The sequence below is a fragment of the Lepidochelys kempii genome, chromosome 1, assembly GCF_965140265.1.
Source record: "Lepidochelys kempii isolate rLepKem1 chromosome 1, rLepKem1.hap2, whole genome shotgun sequence".
Classification (NCBI taxonomy): Eukaryota; Metazoa; Chordata; order Testudines; family Cheloniidae; genus Lepidochelys; species Lepidochelys kempii.
The window spans coordinates 175,027,439-175,047,764 of NC_133256.1; the positions used below are offsets into that span (position 1 = coordinate 175,027,439).

Sequence of the window (20,326 nt, forward strand, 5' to 3'; positions counted from 1 at the left end):
AGTGCACACTGGTCATTTAAGACACTTCATGTGCCTTTGTTTCAAAGGCCCACAAAGAGTTATATTCCTGGTGATGAAGCAGACGGCCTCAAACATTAGTAATGAGAAGTAGGGCCTAACGTAGAATATAACGTTCAGCACTTTTGGATTCAACATTTCATTCAAAGAAAAGTAAGTGTTCAAAACTCATGGAGGAGAATTTCTTCCCTCTCATGGGACAAATACTTGAGCATTTATCAGTGCTAGGGATATTTTTTTAAGTCACACAAAAAACAACAAAACAAACATGCTCAAGAATGGTATTTTATCTCAAATTCCTTCAAACAATACAGAAACCAAACCCTGCTTACTTGACTCACAAGTACAGCATTATTGACTTAAACAGGAAAAACTATCAGAATAAAGAATCCAGGACTTGGCCCCCTACATTTATTCTAAATTAGAATTTCTTTTACTCTAATAGGAATTGATTTTAAATGCAGCTGTTACTGGAACTGCCCCCAGCCAATTAGCTCATGAACTGGTCTCATCATGTGATGCTGTTGCTGTAATGAGAAAAGTACTGACTGATTAGAGGATTACATTCCTCTAATCTATAAAGGGGCTTTTAGTTTCTGCTATAAACAAATAATTAATCAAAGATATAGGGAAATTATGCAGAATGGACACACAAAAGACCCTCAGTTACCACAGAGAATGTCATCTCTGCAACGTTAATTATTTCTCCTGGGAACAGTTAAGATCAAGGCTACATCTCTGTACTTTCCAACAAAATAGTAAGCTTTTATTTACTGGTCAGGTTCCAAACCGGTAGCTTGCTTACATGACTAATAAATGAAACCTATCCACGAAGATACTATGCAAACCATGTTAATAAGCAATAGATATTTGGGCAGATCAAAATGCTTTGTTGCTGCCACGTGCTTTATCATCACTCGTGTTTTAAGGCTACTTCTTATATCAAAAATACAGTATGTATAATGGCAGGAAGCCAAGTTTATGGAAGGCAATTTTTTTTTACTCTAGGAAGGTACTGAAATGAGAGCCCTCACAACACAAGGCATCCACCCCCTGCTTTAAGAGAAACCCCTTATTTAATGCCGTGAAGCGTATCCAGTAAGGAGCTACTAAAGCAGCATCTGATCAAATGAAAATAAGTTTTTACCAAATAATAATGCCATAACTCTCCCAATATGCCTCAAACCTTCCCTGAAAGGATCACCTACGTGGCAAAAGGGGAGTTCAATCCTTGGTTTCTCTGCTAGGACTGCCAAAAAATGCCAATTACAGTTATGGTTTGTGCAAGGCAGACATTTATCCACTTGGAACTGGCCTGAGACCAAACTTATTTCAAATAGGCAGCAGGAAAGTCACTGGAACTACCAGTCCACAACAGCATGGGTTGTATTCAATTTGGAGACGGCGGGAAAAGGGTGTTAAAATCCATTATCAACGTTTGGAGTCAACCAGTCCTCCATAAGCTTTAAAAAGAATGGTTTTTAACATGTATTAAATAAAACAGCAGATGACTAAGAACAGCCATACTAGGTCAGACCAAATTGGGTCCATCTAGCCCAGTATCCCATCTTCCGACGGTGGCCAATGCCAGGTGCTCCAGAGGGAGCGAACAGAGCAGGTAAGTGATGGGTGATCCATCCCGTCACCCATTCCCATCTTCTGGCAAACAGAGGCTAGGGACACCATCCCTGTCCATCCTGGATGATAGCCATTGATGGATCTATCCTCCATGAATTCATCTAGGTCTTTTTTGAACCCTGTTATAGTCTTGGCCTTAATACTGAATTAGTTTACTTTTCCATTTTTTGCTGACCACCACACAGAGTCACTTTCCCTTTGTGAAGAACTGACTGATTTTTTGTTTTTCTATTTCATAACTGTTTCTATATAGCATCCTAAATATTTTAGGCTTTGATTGCTTGGCATGACTTCTCATTTAGTGTCTTAAAACAAAGCAAAATGTAATTGGTTTTGTATGTTTTAATTCAAGTTACCAGTGCATTGAAGAGCTGTAAACAATGAGATTTTTAAAAAGGACTGAATTAGTGAGCTTTCCAACTACAAATGTCTATCTCAGAAATTACATAAAACATGATGCACAGAGCAAGTAGTTCTATGGGGGTCGGGGGGAGGAAATCAACTGTTACCTAAATATTGTAAGCCAAATCATTCTCTGTGAGGAAGACCTGTTTAGTGAACTTGCAGTGTTTTCTGTTCCCTGATGTGGACTTTCCTCTAAACCATCCTAGCAAGGGGCAGGGAGGGGATGTTTTGTACTCTCTGCCTCCCAAAACCCCACACAAGGGGATGGGAGTTTGAGCCCCTAAAACTGCATGATGGCCCAGGTTCTACACAGAGCTAGGCATACATGTCAGACTATCTAAGCCCCACTTTCATTATAAGATGGCTCTGTCACACTTCCATAACCTAGTAACTTAGGGTACATATACACTGTCAAAAAAAGCCACAGCAGCAAATCTCAGAACCCAGGTCTACAGACTCAGGCTTGCACCACAGCACTAGAACTACCAGGGTAGGCGTTCCCACATGGGCTCTAGAACCTGACAAGGAGGGTGGGTCTCCGAGTTCTAGCTCCAGCCTGAGAGTGAACATTTACACTGCTATTTTTTGCACCCTAGCGTAAGCCCAAGTGTGTAAACCAGTGGTTCTCAACCCACGGCCTAATTAGTACACAGCTGCCACACTGGTCTGGCAGGTGGCAGGGCTGACTGCTGGCCCACACTGAGCGCTCCGCTCCCAGCCCTGCGCCCCGGCGCTCCCAGCTGCCCAGCCCTGCGCTGTGGAGGGGTCTCTGGGTGGGGGGTGCTGGGCGTAGGGAACTATGGTGGGGGCTTTAAGGGGAAGGGGCACTGTAGTTTTCAACCTGTAGCCCACAATGATTAATAGGCTGAGAACCACTGCTGTAGACCCACACTCTGAGACTCGCTGCCATGTTTGGGGGTTGTTTTGCTTTTGTTTTTACACTGTAGACAAACCCTTAGAGCTAGCCTTCAACACCTCATGGGTGGGGAGGGAGAAAGGTTCTTACAGAGGAAAAGGGAAGAAACAGCACTCTTATGTGTGTAACCTAGAAGTTATTAGGAGATGAAGAATTGGGGGAGATGCTACACACAGCAGCCCTTCCCATAACCCCATGGTTTCAGATTCACAGAGGCATCATCATATTGTTCTCTCTTGGAGAATCTTCAGGAGTTTCTGGGGCAACAGAAGCACTTCTTTCTTTGAAGGATTTTCTGTTCTATTTTGCTCACATCTCCACAGTAGAGGCCATGAATCTAAAGTTTTTAGCAGATAAGGGACTGTATATACATAACACACATGAAGATTAAACTCAGCAATTTGATAGTTCTGTTACTTGTTAATATTTTTGAAAGTAACCCAAATTATTAGAAGTTATTTAATTCTTACAGGTCACTCTAGCTCTTGTTGAAATCAACTTCAGTGTCACCAATGACTTTCATGGCAGCAACATTGGGCCCAGTGTCAAGAAGATAATAATAAATACTGGTTCTACTCACACGATATCGTTTAATACACAAAATGTGTTGGTAAAGTAAAATGACTTACCTTCAGTCTCATTTGTTCTAAAATGAATTTCCGTTAGCATTCAACTGAATCAAGCGAAGCTTTGCTTCTGGGGAAGTGTCTCTGTCTTATTTGTGTTTTATATTCTTAGGTAACTTATGATTAACCATTAGCAAAAATATCTTTGTTCCATCAAGTACGGATATTCTTATGAAGTCCACAAGATTTTAGGTTGTTTTTTATTCAAAGGATGATACAGGTTTACAGAAACACTTTCTAAATTGAGCATTAAATCCAGGCATGTAAATAATCTATGCAAGAATCTAGCTGGAACACCAGTTGCCTCATTCTGCATTCCGATTGGCTGAATGGGTCTTTTTTTATGCTGTCACAGTCACACACCAACACAGCTAGAGTTTTATCACTCACACAGAGAAAATTTCCAACGTTGATTATACTTATTCAGTGATGGGCAAGTTTCAAGTGGGTAGGGTCAAAGACAGGTCATGTTATGGGGATGGGAGGCAGACAGAGGCACTTGGGGGGGGTAGTGAGAAACTAAAGGAGAAAAGGAGATATATTTTAAAATGCCCCTTCCCCTGAAGTTTCAAGCTACCTTTTCAGCAGCAGCTTCTTATCCTTCAAACCACTTTTAACCCATTTTCCAGTGTAAACGGGTTAGTTGATTTTGTTCCATTCCCCCCCACTTTATTTATTTATTTTTTAAAGAAAGCAAGCTGCAGGCTGTTAAGAAAATCTGTTTTTGCAAGGTCAGCTAGGTTTCTTGAGGAGTCCAGGAAACTGTACCAAGACAGAGAGAGAGTGTTTAAATAAGCATATTCAAAAAAAGCTGAGTAAAGATGTTTTAGCACCTTTTCCCTACTTCTGTTATTTTTCCATAAACCCTGCAATCTCTTTTAAGTAAGTGTAAAAATAATAGGCCTAACACCAATAAACCACTCCAGAGTGTGCATTAGTAGTGGTCCACTTTTCAGTGGCTGAAGACACAAGACTAAACACCACACTCAAGGGTATGCCCGAAGTGCCTCCTAATGTAAACACTAAAGTGGCTTATTGACATATTATTCAACAGCTTTTTAAATGCCAAGATCCCTTATGACATAAACACTATCAGTGTTACTGTCAACAATGAGAATCTTTAAAGACACCACTGTACTGACCTCACCTCAGCTTGCTGTACCAACCTTATGTTCCTCAGGCAAGTGAAGCTTTTCTGTGAGCATGCAGGAAAATGAAATATTCCAACTTAAACAATGTTTCACAAAAGGGAATACACTAAACTCAGATTTCTGCTACAGAAAAAATCCTACATACTGTGCAGCATAAATTAAGGTTTCTGCAGTTTTTTCTTTGTTACATACAGAGGATGTCTTTATAACGATGAGATCACATTTTTTCTCCCCTAGTACTAGTGATGCATTTACATAAATGTGGTTTGTTGACTGTTTCACTTGAACTTCTCTGGTCCTTCTGTAAAAGCTTTAAAGGCGGCCTTTTTTTAGACAGAGTTAACCACTTTGTTTGTTTAATTAAAATGATTATTAATCCTACTGTATCCCAAGGGTGTTATTTTTAACCTTTCCAGGTGTTTTTAAAAAAGGTCTGTTAATAAGCAGGCACTGACTCAAGAGAACAATTTTATACGAGAAGGGAAGAACACAGTACACTAAGTTACTTAACAAGTTGGGTTGTGGGGGTTTTTCTTTGTTTGAAACCAGTTCTCATTTCTAGGATTTGGAAAAGAATCTACTGCCAAACACTAAGACATCACTGACACATGTAACATCTCTGCAGGAAGAGTACTGAAACATTACGGACTACCTGCAGGAGGCTTTGTCTGTGAAGGTCAATGAGTAGCTTTGATTTCATTAATTAATAATCTTAACATATGCAATGATATTAGAACATTATGGAGGCACAGGTAGTATGTCCATTATTAAGGATGCACCGAGATTTGCACCCAAGGCTAGAGTAAAAGCTCCTCATCTCACAGTTTTTTAAAAACTCTGTTGAGAAAATTGATAGAATGATGCCGAAAGGGCACTTTCTAGTTCATTTTATTAATGATTTTTTTTCCACTTGAATGATTGTAATCGAATCATACAGATAATTCTAACTTTCCATACAGATAATGCTCATCGAAACCTTGAGCATATACATTTGAAAATATTAGGTTGTCACTAAGCTAAACTTGTAAAAAAAAAATCGTTGTCTATGATTGTTATCATTATCAGGCCATGTCAATAGCTCAAGCCACTCTTCAGTCGCGCTGTGATATCTGAGATCGTAACTTGTTGTCATCCTTCCTCTCCAGTCAATTTGCATGCTGCAATTCTATTCACTGAGATGAACCAGTGGAGTGTGGAAAACTATGTGAGAAGAGTTCTCATTTCACAGGTTACTTGACATGTACACAAACAGAAGACAACTGTCCTCTCTCTCTCCCCTTCCCTCCCCAACAGCCTTCTTCCAACAAGGTCCCCATAGAGGCAAGAACAGAGATGCTACTGTACTTCAGCGATAGCTTTTTCATCGCTTTCACCTTCACAGGACATACGGCAATACAATCTTCAGCATTCTGCATGGAGAAGCCAATAGGTAGCAGAATCTTTCTATTTTACTACACAGGAAGATAATGAAGCAGACACAGCACTCCCTCCCACCTTCCACACATACTCCACCTACACTAAGAAGTAGTGACAGAATTATCACACTCCCAGAGGGTACAGGTTGTATCTTCCCTCATTGTAACACAACTTCTTTAATCCTAGAGAAAGGAAGGGAAAAATAATGTGGCTAAAGATGGATAAATCATGGAATCCGTAACTTCTAATAGCACCATTATGTATACAAATGATTCAAAGGAGGTGGTAGCCACCAGCAGCAGCACATCAGAGGAGCTGACCACGGACAACTGGACAGACTTCCCTGGGTTCAGAATTCCTGTAACACTACTGATATCCTAAACTTCTCAGAGAGTTTCCTCCTACCCTTAACTTTGGCTATCCACATGGAATCCTGCAGGCCTCTGGATCTCTGGCTTCCAGCCAACTTCACCAAGTTATTTGTTCTCTACTTCAGTGTCCCCATTCCTTGATTCCTGCTCCCACTCTCAGATTTTCCTCCTTGCAGGGTTTCTAAAGACCTCAGTAAAATATAACCTTGAGTCTACAGTTTCTGTTAATCTGCTAAGTCTGCAGACCCTGTGGCTCTCTGAAAAGCTAAAGGAATGCAAAGATGGAAAGAAGAGCAGGAATCAAAGTGCTGACCCTGAGAGAGCAGAAGGATAGTGAGAAGCCTACTTATGAAAATGCTGACCAGGAAGCCAGGGCCAGACAGAGCTCCTAAGCTCCACAAGAATGCCTAGTGGCCAAGTTCACCTGGTCCCACTACTGTGCAGAACGTTGCAGCCTCTATAAGGTGTCCTGTCCCATTCTTCAGTTACTCCCTGGGAAGGTTTGAAATATTGCTTACTTTAAAAAAAAAAATCAAGTAAATTCCCCAACCAAAAATATTTGTTAAAAAGGTTGAGAAAACATATCAGTAACTTAATGATAAAAATCTTACATAAATCTTGTAAACAAGCAATGGAAAACTAGGAAACGCATAGTTAAAGCACTCAAAAATGAATAAACGCTTAGACAACCATACCCTTCTATAGCAATCAGTAACCACAAACACTAGAATGTTTTACCCTTCATTGCACAGGTTTTCCTGGGACTGAATTATAGACCAATCCTGCAAGTTGGTGCACTGTAGTCAATGGGAGTTAAGGACACTCTTTGGCTTGGGTCCTACAATAAAGAAAAATCTTTCAGGTTGAAAGGCCCCTTTAAAACTCCCCAATGGAAATTTGATTACTGAAGGTACCAGGACAGTCAAGGGAAGGAAATAAAAGGGTGAGGAGAATCCTTTAATTCTAGTATCTGACTTTTTTTTTTTTTTTTTAAGAAGAGAATAAAGAGATTTAAGATGCCAGAATCAAAGAACTTCTGCAAAGGGAGGCCACAGAAGTGAGGGAAAAGCTGTGGGGGAAGAAAACAGTGGAAAGAACGCAATACAGGCAAACAAAACATGCATGCGTAGGCAAAAAAGTGATATGGTCCTTCAAGAACAGATGAAGTAGCCTCAGAAGTTACAGAGAAGACAAACAAATGAGGAAACACTTTGGAGAAAGGAAAAGGAAACTGGAAAAAGGAGTGGGACTCTGCAGAGAAGGAAAGTGTGACACTAAATTTTGCAAATAATCCCAAAGCTAGTTAAAAATGTTTTTATACATTAAAAATAGTTAGAGACTATTTTCTCTTGAAGCAAACACTTATTTTTAATTTAATAATTCAAATTGTGGGCATTCTTACTGAGTAGGGTAAAAGAGCACAGACCTCAACTTAAAGGTTAGAATTAAGGTTACTGTGATGTGTTGAAAGAGGACATATTCTCTCCTTAATATTTACACCTGGTGCTTCCCAGACTGCACATTTCATAAAGCACATCACTTAGAAGAAATGCATCAATGCCTCCATGAAGTCAGCAAGGGAGCAAAAAACCCTAATGCTAACTCCCAGATGGGTTGAGAGGGGCCAAAGAGGTAGGGTTACCATATGTCCATAGTTTCCTGGACATGTCCGGCTTTTTGGTTCTTAAAATCGCCATCTGGGAGGAGTCTTTAAGTATCTAAAAACATCTGGGATTTTGCCATTATTATTTTTTCCCAAAGAAGAGTTGATCATTCAAGAAAGAAAGTGAATGTTGATCAGTCGAGAGAGTGCCCACTTTTTCCCCCTAGCTCCCAGCACTTGCACCGTGAAACAGCTGTTTCGTGCGGCTGGGAGGGAGGGGGGAGAAAGGGGAACGCAGAGCGCTCAGAGGCCGAGGCGGGGATTTGGGAAAGGGGTCCAATGGGGTAGTGAGGGGGCAGAGTTGGGGCTCCGACTTTGGGAAAGGGGTTGGAAGCGGGACAGGGAAGGGGTGGAGTTGGGGCGGAGCCGGAGGGCGGCGCAAGCAAATACCACCCCTCTCCCGTGGAGTGTCCTCTTTTTTGAATGTTCAAATATGGTAACCCTACCAAAGAGTAGACTCAGGACCACCTTCTGTGGCTGAAAGGAGTAGGGAACTTCACAAGACACTCTCAGCTGAGGATAACAAAGAGATGTTATAGGCAACTGCACGTTTGAAATGTGTGTACTTCCCAAATTCTGAATACATGTACTAATCATCATTTACTGATTTAAAGAGATATTGTGCTGAACTTCCATGTAATTTTCAAATGAGCCAGAGCAATACAAAAATTTCTTCTTCAAATCTACTGTAGCAAAAAGCGCACTAATTTTAACATTCAACTTGGTAACTTTAAAGTAACACATAGCTAAAAAAGGATATTGCTGAAATTTAAAGAAAAAATTAAAACTTTTAGATAGAAAACAAGCATGGAAAGTTTTGTCCTAAAAGCTGAACTTTTCATGACTTCATATGAAGTCTGTGCAAAAAAGGATTATAACAGAAACAAAATTTAACTAGAGCATTTGCTATTCACCAAAGAATGTATACAAATTAGATTTTTCATAATAATTCAGACGGATACTTTACAGTCTCAGAGAGTGAACCAGAAAGACAAATTAATCCAGCTGGACTCCCTGTATTTCACAGCAGTACTTATTATACTATTCTCCAGCAACGAACTATAACTGACTATTGAATATGTATGAAGGATCCACAGAAACCTATGCATGGTATCACATCACAAGGATTAACTTGCATGAACTTGCACCAAATCTAGATGACTAAAGTCAGATTCACAGGTCCTCTGACTTCAATGGGCTTTGGATCAAGCCCTTAAAGCTGTGTGGTCTCTGAAGACCATCTGCCAAATAAATTATTCTCCTCTCAAACGTAAGAACCTAATATACTTCTTGAAAATGCACACAGGATTATTAGTTTGACACTTAAGAAAAAAAATCAGAAGCGTTCAAGTTCAGAAGAACATCTGAGGTATGTCAGTCTGTCTTGACTTGAAACCTGTCATACTGAGACATTTGTACATTTAAATGAGTAAAATAAAGTGCTGTTTATTTTCTATCATATTAACAAAGAAACTCTTTTAAAAGACACATTTTATTTACCACAACTTCTCAGTTGCAGTTAATTTAGCAACCTAGAATAAAAGCAGCATTGTTTTGATCAAGGCATATGAAGTCAAAAGATTTGCATCAGAAAAAAAAGCACACTAATATTTTTGTTGCTTTTAAGAAAAGCAGTTCAGACACAGAAGTTAAATGTCCGATGTGAATTTCCAATATTAATCTGATCACTCTGTTACTCCAATTCCAATGACTTTGTACTATAAACTACTAGGATTCCATATAGAATCTCTATCCTCACCCAGAATAGCTACCCTCACAAATGAGGTAAATAATTCAGTGTTGTAAACTCTCTCAATACTGGTATTTTTTCCTCAAAGCTTCAACTCTTGGATTCATGCGAGAACACCAGCTTTGTTTAAACAAAGTTTCAACACTCATCTTTTCAAAGTAAAGGCCAAATATGTGACCTCTAATGTTTCAATAACCAGAAGGCAAATAAAAATAAACCAATAAATTTTAAGACGACAATATCTGGGGGCTTAATTTGTGATTTTTGAACGCAGCAATACCCACAAAGAGCCGATCTGTAGTGCACAGGACAGAATTCACAATGCCTTGCACAGACATTTGTGAAATAATCAGTCTCCTAGTCACCACACCAGACCCCTATTTATCTTTTCAACAATCTTAATACCTTCCCCTATCACAGTCAGCTATAATTTTGCTATTGAGTTTAACAAGAGGAGAACTGGGGTCTTAGGAGATTTAACTTCAGGAATAGGACTTAATTGATTTGTTGCAAGCTTTGCTATACTAACAAGTTCTCCAAATTCTGGAAAATGAACAAGTGTCAGGATTAGGAATGTTCAAAGAATACAACAATTTAGCTGAGTTTTGCTTGGCCCTGGCACGGCACAGCTGCTTTGGAGACCCATTTATTTTTTAGCTAAAGAAGATATGATTTAAAGCAAGTTTTAGTAAAAAATGGTTCCAACTGCCCAATGTTAAAAATACATTCTTTTGAAACATAACAAGTTACCAACATATATACTGTCAGAAACTAAGAATTTGAACTAGCGTTAAGAAACATGGTATTTGCTCCTCAGAACATAAAACTCTTCATATGGGAATACTGAAAGTGTTCACAATTTCTAACCTACAAACCACCATGGGGAGGAGAGAGAGAGAAGAACCAGGCCTTTACCCCCCTTTTGGGGGGGGGGGGTAAGTGTACTCCAATTACTGATTACCATTCAGTAGCTAAAACATGCAGTTGTATTCTTTTTTCAACTTCACAGCTATAAATCACTTCGAGACCAGAGTCTTTTTTAAAAATGTCTGCAAAGGTAGTGATGAAGAAAGCTACACATTTCTTGAACAACCCGACATGATCACTTTCACTTCTACTATATGCAAAAATAAAAAAAAACACTGAAAGTTAATGCTGCTATTGTATCAGCCTTTCATGCTTAATCCTACCTCATCCTTTTTTACCTAGATCTTTGAAGGCTATAATACATATACAGTAATTGAATCAGATCAAAATCTGCCATATATATTATTCACATAAACCTCTGAGAGATGATGTATGGTAATCAGTTGTCACTCAATAAGCATTTTAACAACATTTTCACTCAGAGTTCAATATTTCATTCCATTAAGATAGTGGTTGCTTTATTTTTAAGTACACCAAGTAGCACTTTAACAGGAATAGTCCTATTTTATAACAAATAATAAAGAAGAACTGTCTAGCCTGAACATTTCCAATTCACTTTGGAATTTATTACTATTACAGTAACTTTTCTGCACTGTACCATCTTCCTAATAACATGGCTATTATTCACATTGTGATGCTGGAATAATACCCTTTAACATAAAGTTAGAGATAGGTTCTACGGGATGCTGAGTGCCCTCAACTCACAGACCAAGGAACACAGGTCCTTCTTAACATGCCTGCTGGTGCAGTAGCTTAGTTTTGAAAAACTCCACTTTTTAAAAAACAAAAAATTTTAAGTTTCGTTTTCAAGAAAAGACATGGCTTGCTTTCATTTAAACCTTTCCCTGAACTGATATCCATACACTGCATAACTGTACTTATTAGTGCAGGAGAATAGAAAGTGAAACTAACTAGCGTAGCCCAATCCTGCAAACATTAACTTCTCACTATTGACTAGTAATAAAACTATGATAAGCAATTCCACCTACGTCAGAAGAACTCCTCACCATAGTAAATGTATGACCCTTAATAACTGAAGTACAAAAAGTAAACTACATAAACAAAAGTAGATTAGTTTCCATTTCTTCCATGGCAGACAAGAACAGAATATCTAATTTTTTTAAAAAGGCAGAAAGTTTAAAAAAAAAATTAACACCCCTGCGCTTTCAGGTTCATTATATATTACACAAAAGCTCAGTTGTCCTCTCTCCCCCCCCCACCTTTGCAGATCACTTTTAAATGGTCCAATATATACAGATTGTTAGGAGCACTTAAAATAATGTGTTTTTGAAAATGCGTTTTAACCTTTTAATGCAAAGTTGTGATTCTTTTTTATAAACCTTGATAAATGTTATTTATTATAGCCATAAATATTTTTCTTTTTAAAAATGTAAATCAAGCCATTTTGGAATTATAAAAAGAACTAAAAACAAGTTTATTAGTTAAAGACACCTTGTACATTTGTATATTTTGAACTTGGACTTGATCCAAAAAGCAATTCAAGTAAGGTCTTTGAGGCAGGAACTGTCTGTTATGGGTTTGAACAATGCCTAGTACAATGGGGTCCTGCATCATGACTGTGGCTCATAGATGCTACCACAACACAAATAATACATCATGAAGTCACTGAGGGCATTGCCATTGAGTTCAATGAGGTTTAGAGTAGGTCCTTAAAACATGCATTTAATAGTAAAGTTATAATATGGTCCACCGACTTAATAAATATAAATCCCAATTTCACAAAGGTTTTTTGTCTGCCTTTTACAACATGACCATAAAATCCAGGAAATATTCGATAACTTATTAGGCTCGCGGGGGAGGCGGGAGAGAGGGAGGAGGAGAAGGGCAAAAGATGTTTTGTCTTGATCAGACTTTCATAAAATTGAGTTTTACCTGCTGTTGTAAATAATGAGCAGGGTCTGTGTTCAAACATAAGTGACACAAAATAAAGCTTTATACACAGATCACCAAGTATTTTAAAAATAGTCAACACCAACGCAATACACAGCATTCCCTCCAAACATGCTTTTATGACGAATTCACAACAAATATTTTTAATATCTGAAGCGGATGCCGGCACACAGCAAACTGGTCGCAATAGCAAGAGTTCAAGTTCATGTTCACAGTACCATTATTTCAGTGGTTATCGGTCTTAAAACCATGAATTGTGGAAAAAGTTGTACAGCACTTCCTAAATATTTTTAGAGAGTAGACCACAACTTAGGAAAATGGTCCTTCAGATAATCTCCCCTCCCTTTCATGACTGCATGGACCATTTCTCTGCCCCACCCCCATAATATTCTCATGACAACTACAACATGGAAAAGTTCATGGAAAAGTAGTATTAGGGAGTAATATAACATTTCAGCTGTTATTCAATGCAATTTAGTAGCAGGAAACAGGAAGATCCAAAAATCACATGACCAGCCAACTTTCCGCAGGCCACCTGCAAACCACAAACCAAAAGTCTGGAAAGGGGCATTTAAGGGAAAGACATTTTAACCTATGGAAGATGCGAAAAGAAAAAAAGCAAGTTGTCTTTTTCCTAGGAGCATGCTATATATCATTTAAAAAGTCAGTGCTACATATCCTTAATACAGGATATTTCTCAAAGATGAGATGAACTGCCACCTCTAATTTTATTCTATTATGATCACAACTACACTGGCAAAATTCAGACAGTTCAGCAGCAATGATAAGAGGAACTGCAGCATAAATAAAACAAGCTGTTTATTTAAAAAAAAAACACACACACCTCACACAACCACCATCCAGTCCTTCTCTGATTGGCACACAAACCAGGATAACCACTGCAAATTGGTACCATGTGTTGGCTGTTCAGAGGCCAGTGTAAAATGAATTAGTGATCTAGAGCCATTTCTTATTAGACAGGAGGTCAGCTATAACTTACATTTCAGTGGAGTTAAGTGACACAGTTGTGAAGAGACATATGATGTGTGTACACTATTGCTTCTCATTTTCTATCATTGGAAAACTGTGCATCTGAGTTTTGGTGGTGTACACAATGTCTAAGGGACTGGAGGCTCTCCACAGCAAGAGTGACAGATTACAACTGCGTTCCTTTGGAAAGACAACTTGAAGACACATCTACGAAACTGAGCGGCCAACTGTGTGGAATCAAACAATAAGAATTCTTTACCTTCTCAACAAGAAGCCTGACCAAAATCAACATTTTACTGGAAGGAGAAGAGGATAAGAGTCAGATAGGAGCCAAAAGTTAACAAATATTGGGAATACCTCTGGACAAAAATCAAAAAGCTACCAGCCTATTTATGTTTATTAAAATACTTATATATAAACATGGACATTATAGATGACCCCATAAATACTGAACAATGTTACAGATTCCCAAGTTGGACACAGCAACAAGACTGATAATATGATCCTGGTTATTCTTTGATTCAAGAGATAGAGAGCAAAACGTGAACAAGACAAAAGTCAAGATGCCCAATAAAAGAAATAAAGATCCAATTTTAAACAGACCCAGATTTTCTAAGTAAGGAAAACAATATTAGGCCTTGTCTATACTAGAAAGGATTTGCCAGTATAGCTTTACCAGCAAAATCTCTGAGTGTAGACAAAACTTATACGAGCAAAATTTCTTTTGCCAGTGTAACTATGTCTACACTAGTGCTTCTGCCAACATAGCTATGTCGGTAAGGGGTAAGATTTTTTTTTCACATTCCTAAATGACATAATTATGCCAGCAAAACTTTTAAGTGCAGATCAGGCTCCTAGCCCGAGTGAACCAAGCTTTCAAGTTAACTATACAGCATTGTACCAAAATAAACCTGTATTTTAAAGTATTACAAGAGCTGCTAAATACTTCCTCAGTAACAGAAAGAGATCCCGATTAATTAGTTACTGAAAACCACAGTTATGATGAGTAAGGGTATTCTGCTGACTCAAAGTCATCTCTTGGAAAGCTAATAATACATTTGTACCTTATATGTAGTTTCTCTGCACTAACAGAGGACAGTCATGAGAGACTTTCAGTCCTTGCCTACAAACAAAAAAGCACTCTCCACTCCTCTCCCCCAATAAAACAAACTCCCACCATGTTTAGCTCCAGTTCAGCTAAACCAGTAGGAATTTTTGTAAATTTTCCCAGTTTAGATAAGGTATTAGTCCATTTTAATATTTTACATAATTTGCTAGTATATTTTCTGTAACATATTATTTGGCTTATTATTTGTCTAAATCTATCAGCATGTAAACTCTTGATTGTATCCATTAAGATTTGGAGCTGTCACTTGGAAGACAAAATTTGCAACCTGAACTAAAGGTTGTTTTTTCACATACATTTCAGAGAAAACAAGTCATAGAAAATGTAGCATAAGGGAGATTTTTAATGTTACATATAGCTGATAAATATTGCTAGATATTAAAACTAAAATAATTTTAAATTAATATGCTTTTGCATCAGTTTTTTGGCTTGAAAAATTAATGAACTCTGAATCCTCTTTGAACTGCAAAGGTTTATTAGTTTACTCAGATGATACAATGCAAACAGTATTACTGTATGCTCTTTGGAGCGGTGCAAATAATAAACTACCAGCAGCAGCAAGATTTTAGTATTAGAGTTCTTGCTAATTCAACTCTCTCCCCCCCGCCAAAAAAGTTGGGTCACTAGTTGAAATGTAATCACAACCAGCCACTTCCAAAGGGGAAAAGAGAAAGGAATCCTCAGCTACAGACCATTGCCCACTGGTCTATCTGACAGCCCCGGCTAGGTCTACACTAGAAACGCTAAAGCGACACAGCTGTAGTGCTTCAGCACATACACTTACTGCACAAACAGAAGGGGTTCTTCAACCTGCGTAGTAAATCCACCTCTCTGAGATGTGGTAGGTACTTTCAATAGAATTCCTCTGTCAACCAAGCGATGACTACACTGGGACTTCGACTGACTTTACTACACCTCTCAGAGGTGTGAATTTTTCACAACCCCTAGCCAGGTAGCTAGGCTGACTTAATTTTCTAGCACAGACCGGCTCCATGATTGTTTTGATTATCTGTCAAACATAATCGACAGAACGAAAAGTAAGCATCCAGACCTACCAGATATTACGTGTCTATAACCAAGCTCCAATACAATAATTAAGGGCTATTAATAATAAAATAATAGCATTATTATAAGGGCTATTAATAATAAAATAATAGCATTATTATAAGGGCTATTAATAATAAAATAATAGCATTTTAAGTTAACTGACTGGTCACGAAAGGTGTCATACTTGCAGTAGTAGAAAACGAAGTTCTCCACTAGTTACAAAACACAGGCTCTGGCAGCAAGACTTTGCAACAGGAACTTGTTAGCACACTTGAATTTAAATGGGTATTGAACACTTCAGGAATGAGAAGATAAATTTAGTCCATGTCCATTCAGCCTTTCCCCTCCCTGCTGAAACTGCCAACAAAAGTGCAAATTATTGCTAATTGTGACAGCAATCTTTAGAAGTGGGCACCTCTCTTGAAGGGCTTATCTAAATTAGAAAGTAGTACTACTTTAACGATGCCAATACAGAAAAAGCAGCACAACCCCACAGTAAGGACAGTTATACTGGTGTAGTTTTTCCCACATGGGAAGGTGAGAATAACTATACCAGTACATACTTTTATACTTGTATAGCCACATCCATACCAGAGTTTTACTGGTACGACAATTTTGGTTAAATATACCAGCCCCGCCCCCCGACAAAGTTACACTGCTAAGAGGAAGTGTAGACATAGCCTTACTTAAGGTTAAGTAAAGCTATGTCTACACTAGCATTTTTGTCGGTAAAACTTTTGCCGGTCAGGGGTGTGAAAAAAACCCACCCCCACACCAACGTAAATTTTACAGACAGAAGCGCCAGTGTGGACAGTGCTATATTGGCAGGAGATGCTCTCCTGCCAATATAGCTACTGCCACTCGCTGGGCATGGTTTTATTATGCCAATGGGAGAGGTCTCTCCTGTCACTACACCAGGGACCCTGCAGTGGTACAGCTGTGCTGCTGTAAGGTCTGTAGTGGAGACAGTCACCAACTCATTTCATGTTAGCCAATGAACAGCAACAGACCATACCAATTTTCAGCAGAAAGGTTCCACATCACCACCAGCTGCTTAAATCCAACTGGAAAAATGAAATTGATAAAGTCACTAAATATAAAATCTTCAATTTTAATAAGACCTCCAAATATATTTTACTATCACTTTATTACTCCATTGTTTATTTAAACAATATTTAAAGCTCCATATTTAAAGCTCAGAATAGCTTCCGCTTTAAATATCTACTGATATCAGTATTTGTATTTTACATTTAAGTAACACCTTGTATCCTGTATTTTATATGTACAGCATAGCACCTTTCTCCTCTGAGAATTACCAGGCACATTATAAAATATTGGTATTATCCTACAATCCTTAGTCATGTGAATATTTTTTTCTTAGATAAGTATCCCATGAGGTCAACAGGACTACTTATGAGGGAGTTTGAAGACTGTACCCGGCATACCTGTACCACGACTGAAATACAGCTACCTTTGAAGTGAATGGAAGCAACGTGACCTTGCACTCCAGAGCACACTGCACAATGAAGGCGGGAGGTGATTTTACTAGAGGCTCAGCACAAGCTACTATTCTTTTACATGTGCACCACAGGCTATTTAGGAACTCCACTCATCACATCTGAGCACATCCTGAGGGAAGCTGCACATTCTAACTACATCTACATAAAGGAATTCAAAAGTTATAATTGTGACAGTCCACTTCTCCTCAGGCATGAGGAATGACACCTTGGTTACTATAAAAGCATGCTCCAACTAGACGGATCCACTCACTGAAAGGTACTGGTTTCACATCCTTACATAATTAGACAAACAGTTTTTGTTCATAACTTTCATGTTCAAGCAACATACAAAAGGAAAACACTCCAGAACTATGAAGGCCTGGGGAGATCTGCTCTAAAGATCTTCTCAGGGAAGGACTGGAGGGAAGAGAGGGAAACGCTGATTGATTTGGGGGGGAATAGAGGAGATGGTGTGTAGGGGAGGGCACGGCGAAAAGGGTTGGGGAGGAGGGAGGGGCGAGTTGTTTACAATGGGCGCTGGGTGAATGGCTACACCCCACATATGTCCTGGTGAGAGAGAAAAATTCATGGGGCGGGGCAGGTAGGACCTAATGGAGAAGAGACATCATGCGATATTATACAGCGCTCACAGCAGCCACGGCCCCCACCCCCAAAGGGCCCCCAGCCCAGCAAGCACCCAACCCCAGTCCCAGCCCAGCTCGCACCCCCACCACTCCGACCCAGCCCAGCCCGCCGCCGCCCAGCTGGCTCCCTGCTAAGGTCACAGCGCGAAGCGCCCGGGAGAAACCCCCGCCCCGCCCCGCGTTCCGGCTCCAAAGCCGGGCCCTCGCGTAGCCCAGCGGCCGCAGCAGGGCTTCCCCCGGCGGCGCGGGCTGGGCCGGTCCCCGCGGAGGGCCGCGGGCGGGCGGGCGGGCTGCACGGTCGGTACCTTCTGGGCTTTGCTCTGCTGCAGCACGTTCTGCTCCACGGTCATGGCCCCGGCCCGGCGCCGCTGGCCGCGTCCCCCCGGCGCGGCGCAGAGCAGCAGCAGCAGCAGGAGGCGGCGGCGGCGCGGGCAGCGGAGGGGCAGGTGCCGGGCCCAGAGTCGGGGGGGAGCCCGACTCGGCGCGACGCGGACGTGCCGCCCTGGGACGGAAAGAAGCGGGTCGGCTCAGGCCCGGCCCCTGCCCGCCACCCAGCCCGGCCCGGGCCCTGGAATGTGCCGCCGGCTCCGCCCCCGGCTCGCAGCCCGCCTCGCCCAGCCCCGCAGCCAACCACCGCCTGCTCGGCTCCCGCCCCCGCCCCGCTGCCCTGCCCCGCCCCGCCCTCCGCCTCCCCCCGCTGCCGCCCTCCTCCCCCCACGCTCCTCCCTCTCCCCCGCCAGTCACCAGCGGCCCTGTCTTCCCTCCGCCCCACGCCTCCTCTGCCTCCCGCTCCTCTCGAGTACTACGGCTCTCCCTCTGCCTACCCCCTACCTCGTGCTCCTGCCCTCCCTGCCCAGCTGCCTCTTTCCAACAGCAGCAACTTCCTCACCGAGGGGCCAGGGCTGCTGGCCTCCCTTCCCACTCTGATCCCTCCTTCTCTTGCTGCCACCTAATCGCCCGTGATAATATGTCTTATTGTATTGTCATAGTGCCTGGGATCCGCACTTGTGGATCAGGACCACATTGTCCTAGACACTGTACAAGCATAATATAGTGTCCACCCTCCCCAGGCTAATACCTCTCCTCCTCCCTCTCTAATCACTAGTGCGCTTACATTCTGCCTTCTCCCTGAGCCCTGGCAGCAATACAGGGGTCTGTCTCCCCCTCACTCGTGTTACACCTTCTTGCCCCTTCCCTTCCAATTCCTCCTCTTACTTACTCAGCCCAAGAAGAGCAGCAGGACTTCAGCTCTCTCCCCTCACTACCCCGTCACCAGTGTCAGTGTCCTCCTCTTCCAGGGCAGCAGTTGAGCTTTTACCTAGTCATTAGTGTTACTACCCATCCTCTCCAGCTGCTGCTGCAGAAGAGGAGGAATTCCTACCCAGTCATTCCTGTAACCTTCCTTCCCCTCTTCCACTAGCACTACTGGCCTCCCTTTTACTCTTCAGCAGCAACAGATTAGCTTCAACCAACTTCCTAGTCATAGGCCTAGTTTACACTACACAGTTAGGTCCACAGATTATGTTGACCTAATTATATCAATGTACACACTATAGCCCTGTGCTGCCCATGTAAGTGAGGCAGTGTCTGTGTATACATTGTGTTAACTTACATTAGATGTTGGCTATCTTGTCAATTTCAGGGCTCCAGCATGGAGATGTGAAATTGACAAGAAAAGGGGGCAGCTAGAGCTTCTGACAGGAGGCACCCTGCTCCCAGCTCAGGGAGTCCAGAAGCCAGGCAGCTCCTGGGTGGGAGCTGCACAGAGCTGTGAGCCCTGACCCACACTGCCCCTCTTCAGTTAGTGGAAGCGCTCCTGGTGGGGACGTTCACGGCCAACAGAAGAAGAGCGGTGTAGACCTGCTCTTCGTGTCCTTCCTGTCCCCTATGATTCCTCCTCCTATCTAGCAGTAATAGAAGCTCATCTCTCCCTGCCATATCCAGGTATTTATGTTATTTCATTCCTCCATTCTCTCCCCTCTCCTCCCTCATGGCATGAATTTGGTCAGGTCATACTTGGCAACTTCTTAAGAGGTCATCTTGTTCTCCAGAATCTCTACTTTCATTAGAAAAAAAGGCTTCCCATGTGTGGATGCAGACAAAATCGTAAAAAAACATGAAACAAATGTAGTCAACTTAGTATCTGCCTGCATCTGCAGAAAGCCTGAAACAAGAGCTGAGAGATGTGAAGCACCCCATTTTTCTCTTTGCATTGTTAAATCATCATC

The 20,326-nt window shown here is 41.1% G+C and overlaps 1 protein-coding gene across 7 annotated transcripts in view; it reads right to left on the reverse strand.

Moving 5' to 3' along the window:
• USP25 (ubiquitin specific peptidase 25) overlaps positions 1 to 18,672 on the reverse strand; it is a 146,829-nt gene extending 128,157 nt beyond the window's left edge. For all 7 annotated transcript variants that reach the window (XM_073303641.1, XM_073303658.1, XM_073303650.1 and 4 more), the window contains exon 1: positions 18,404 to 18,672. In XM_073303641.1, the coding sequence (XP_073159742.1) occupies positions 18,404 to 18,448 (45 nt within the window). In that variant the 5' untranslated portion in view covers positions 18,449 to 18,672. The remainder of the gene's footprint in view (positions 1 to 18,403) is intronic.
• Between the last annotated feature and the right edge of the window lie 1,654 nt (positions 18,673 to 20,326).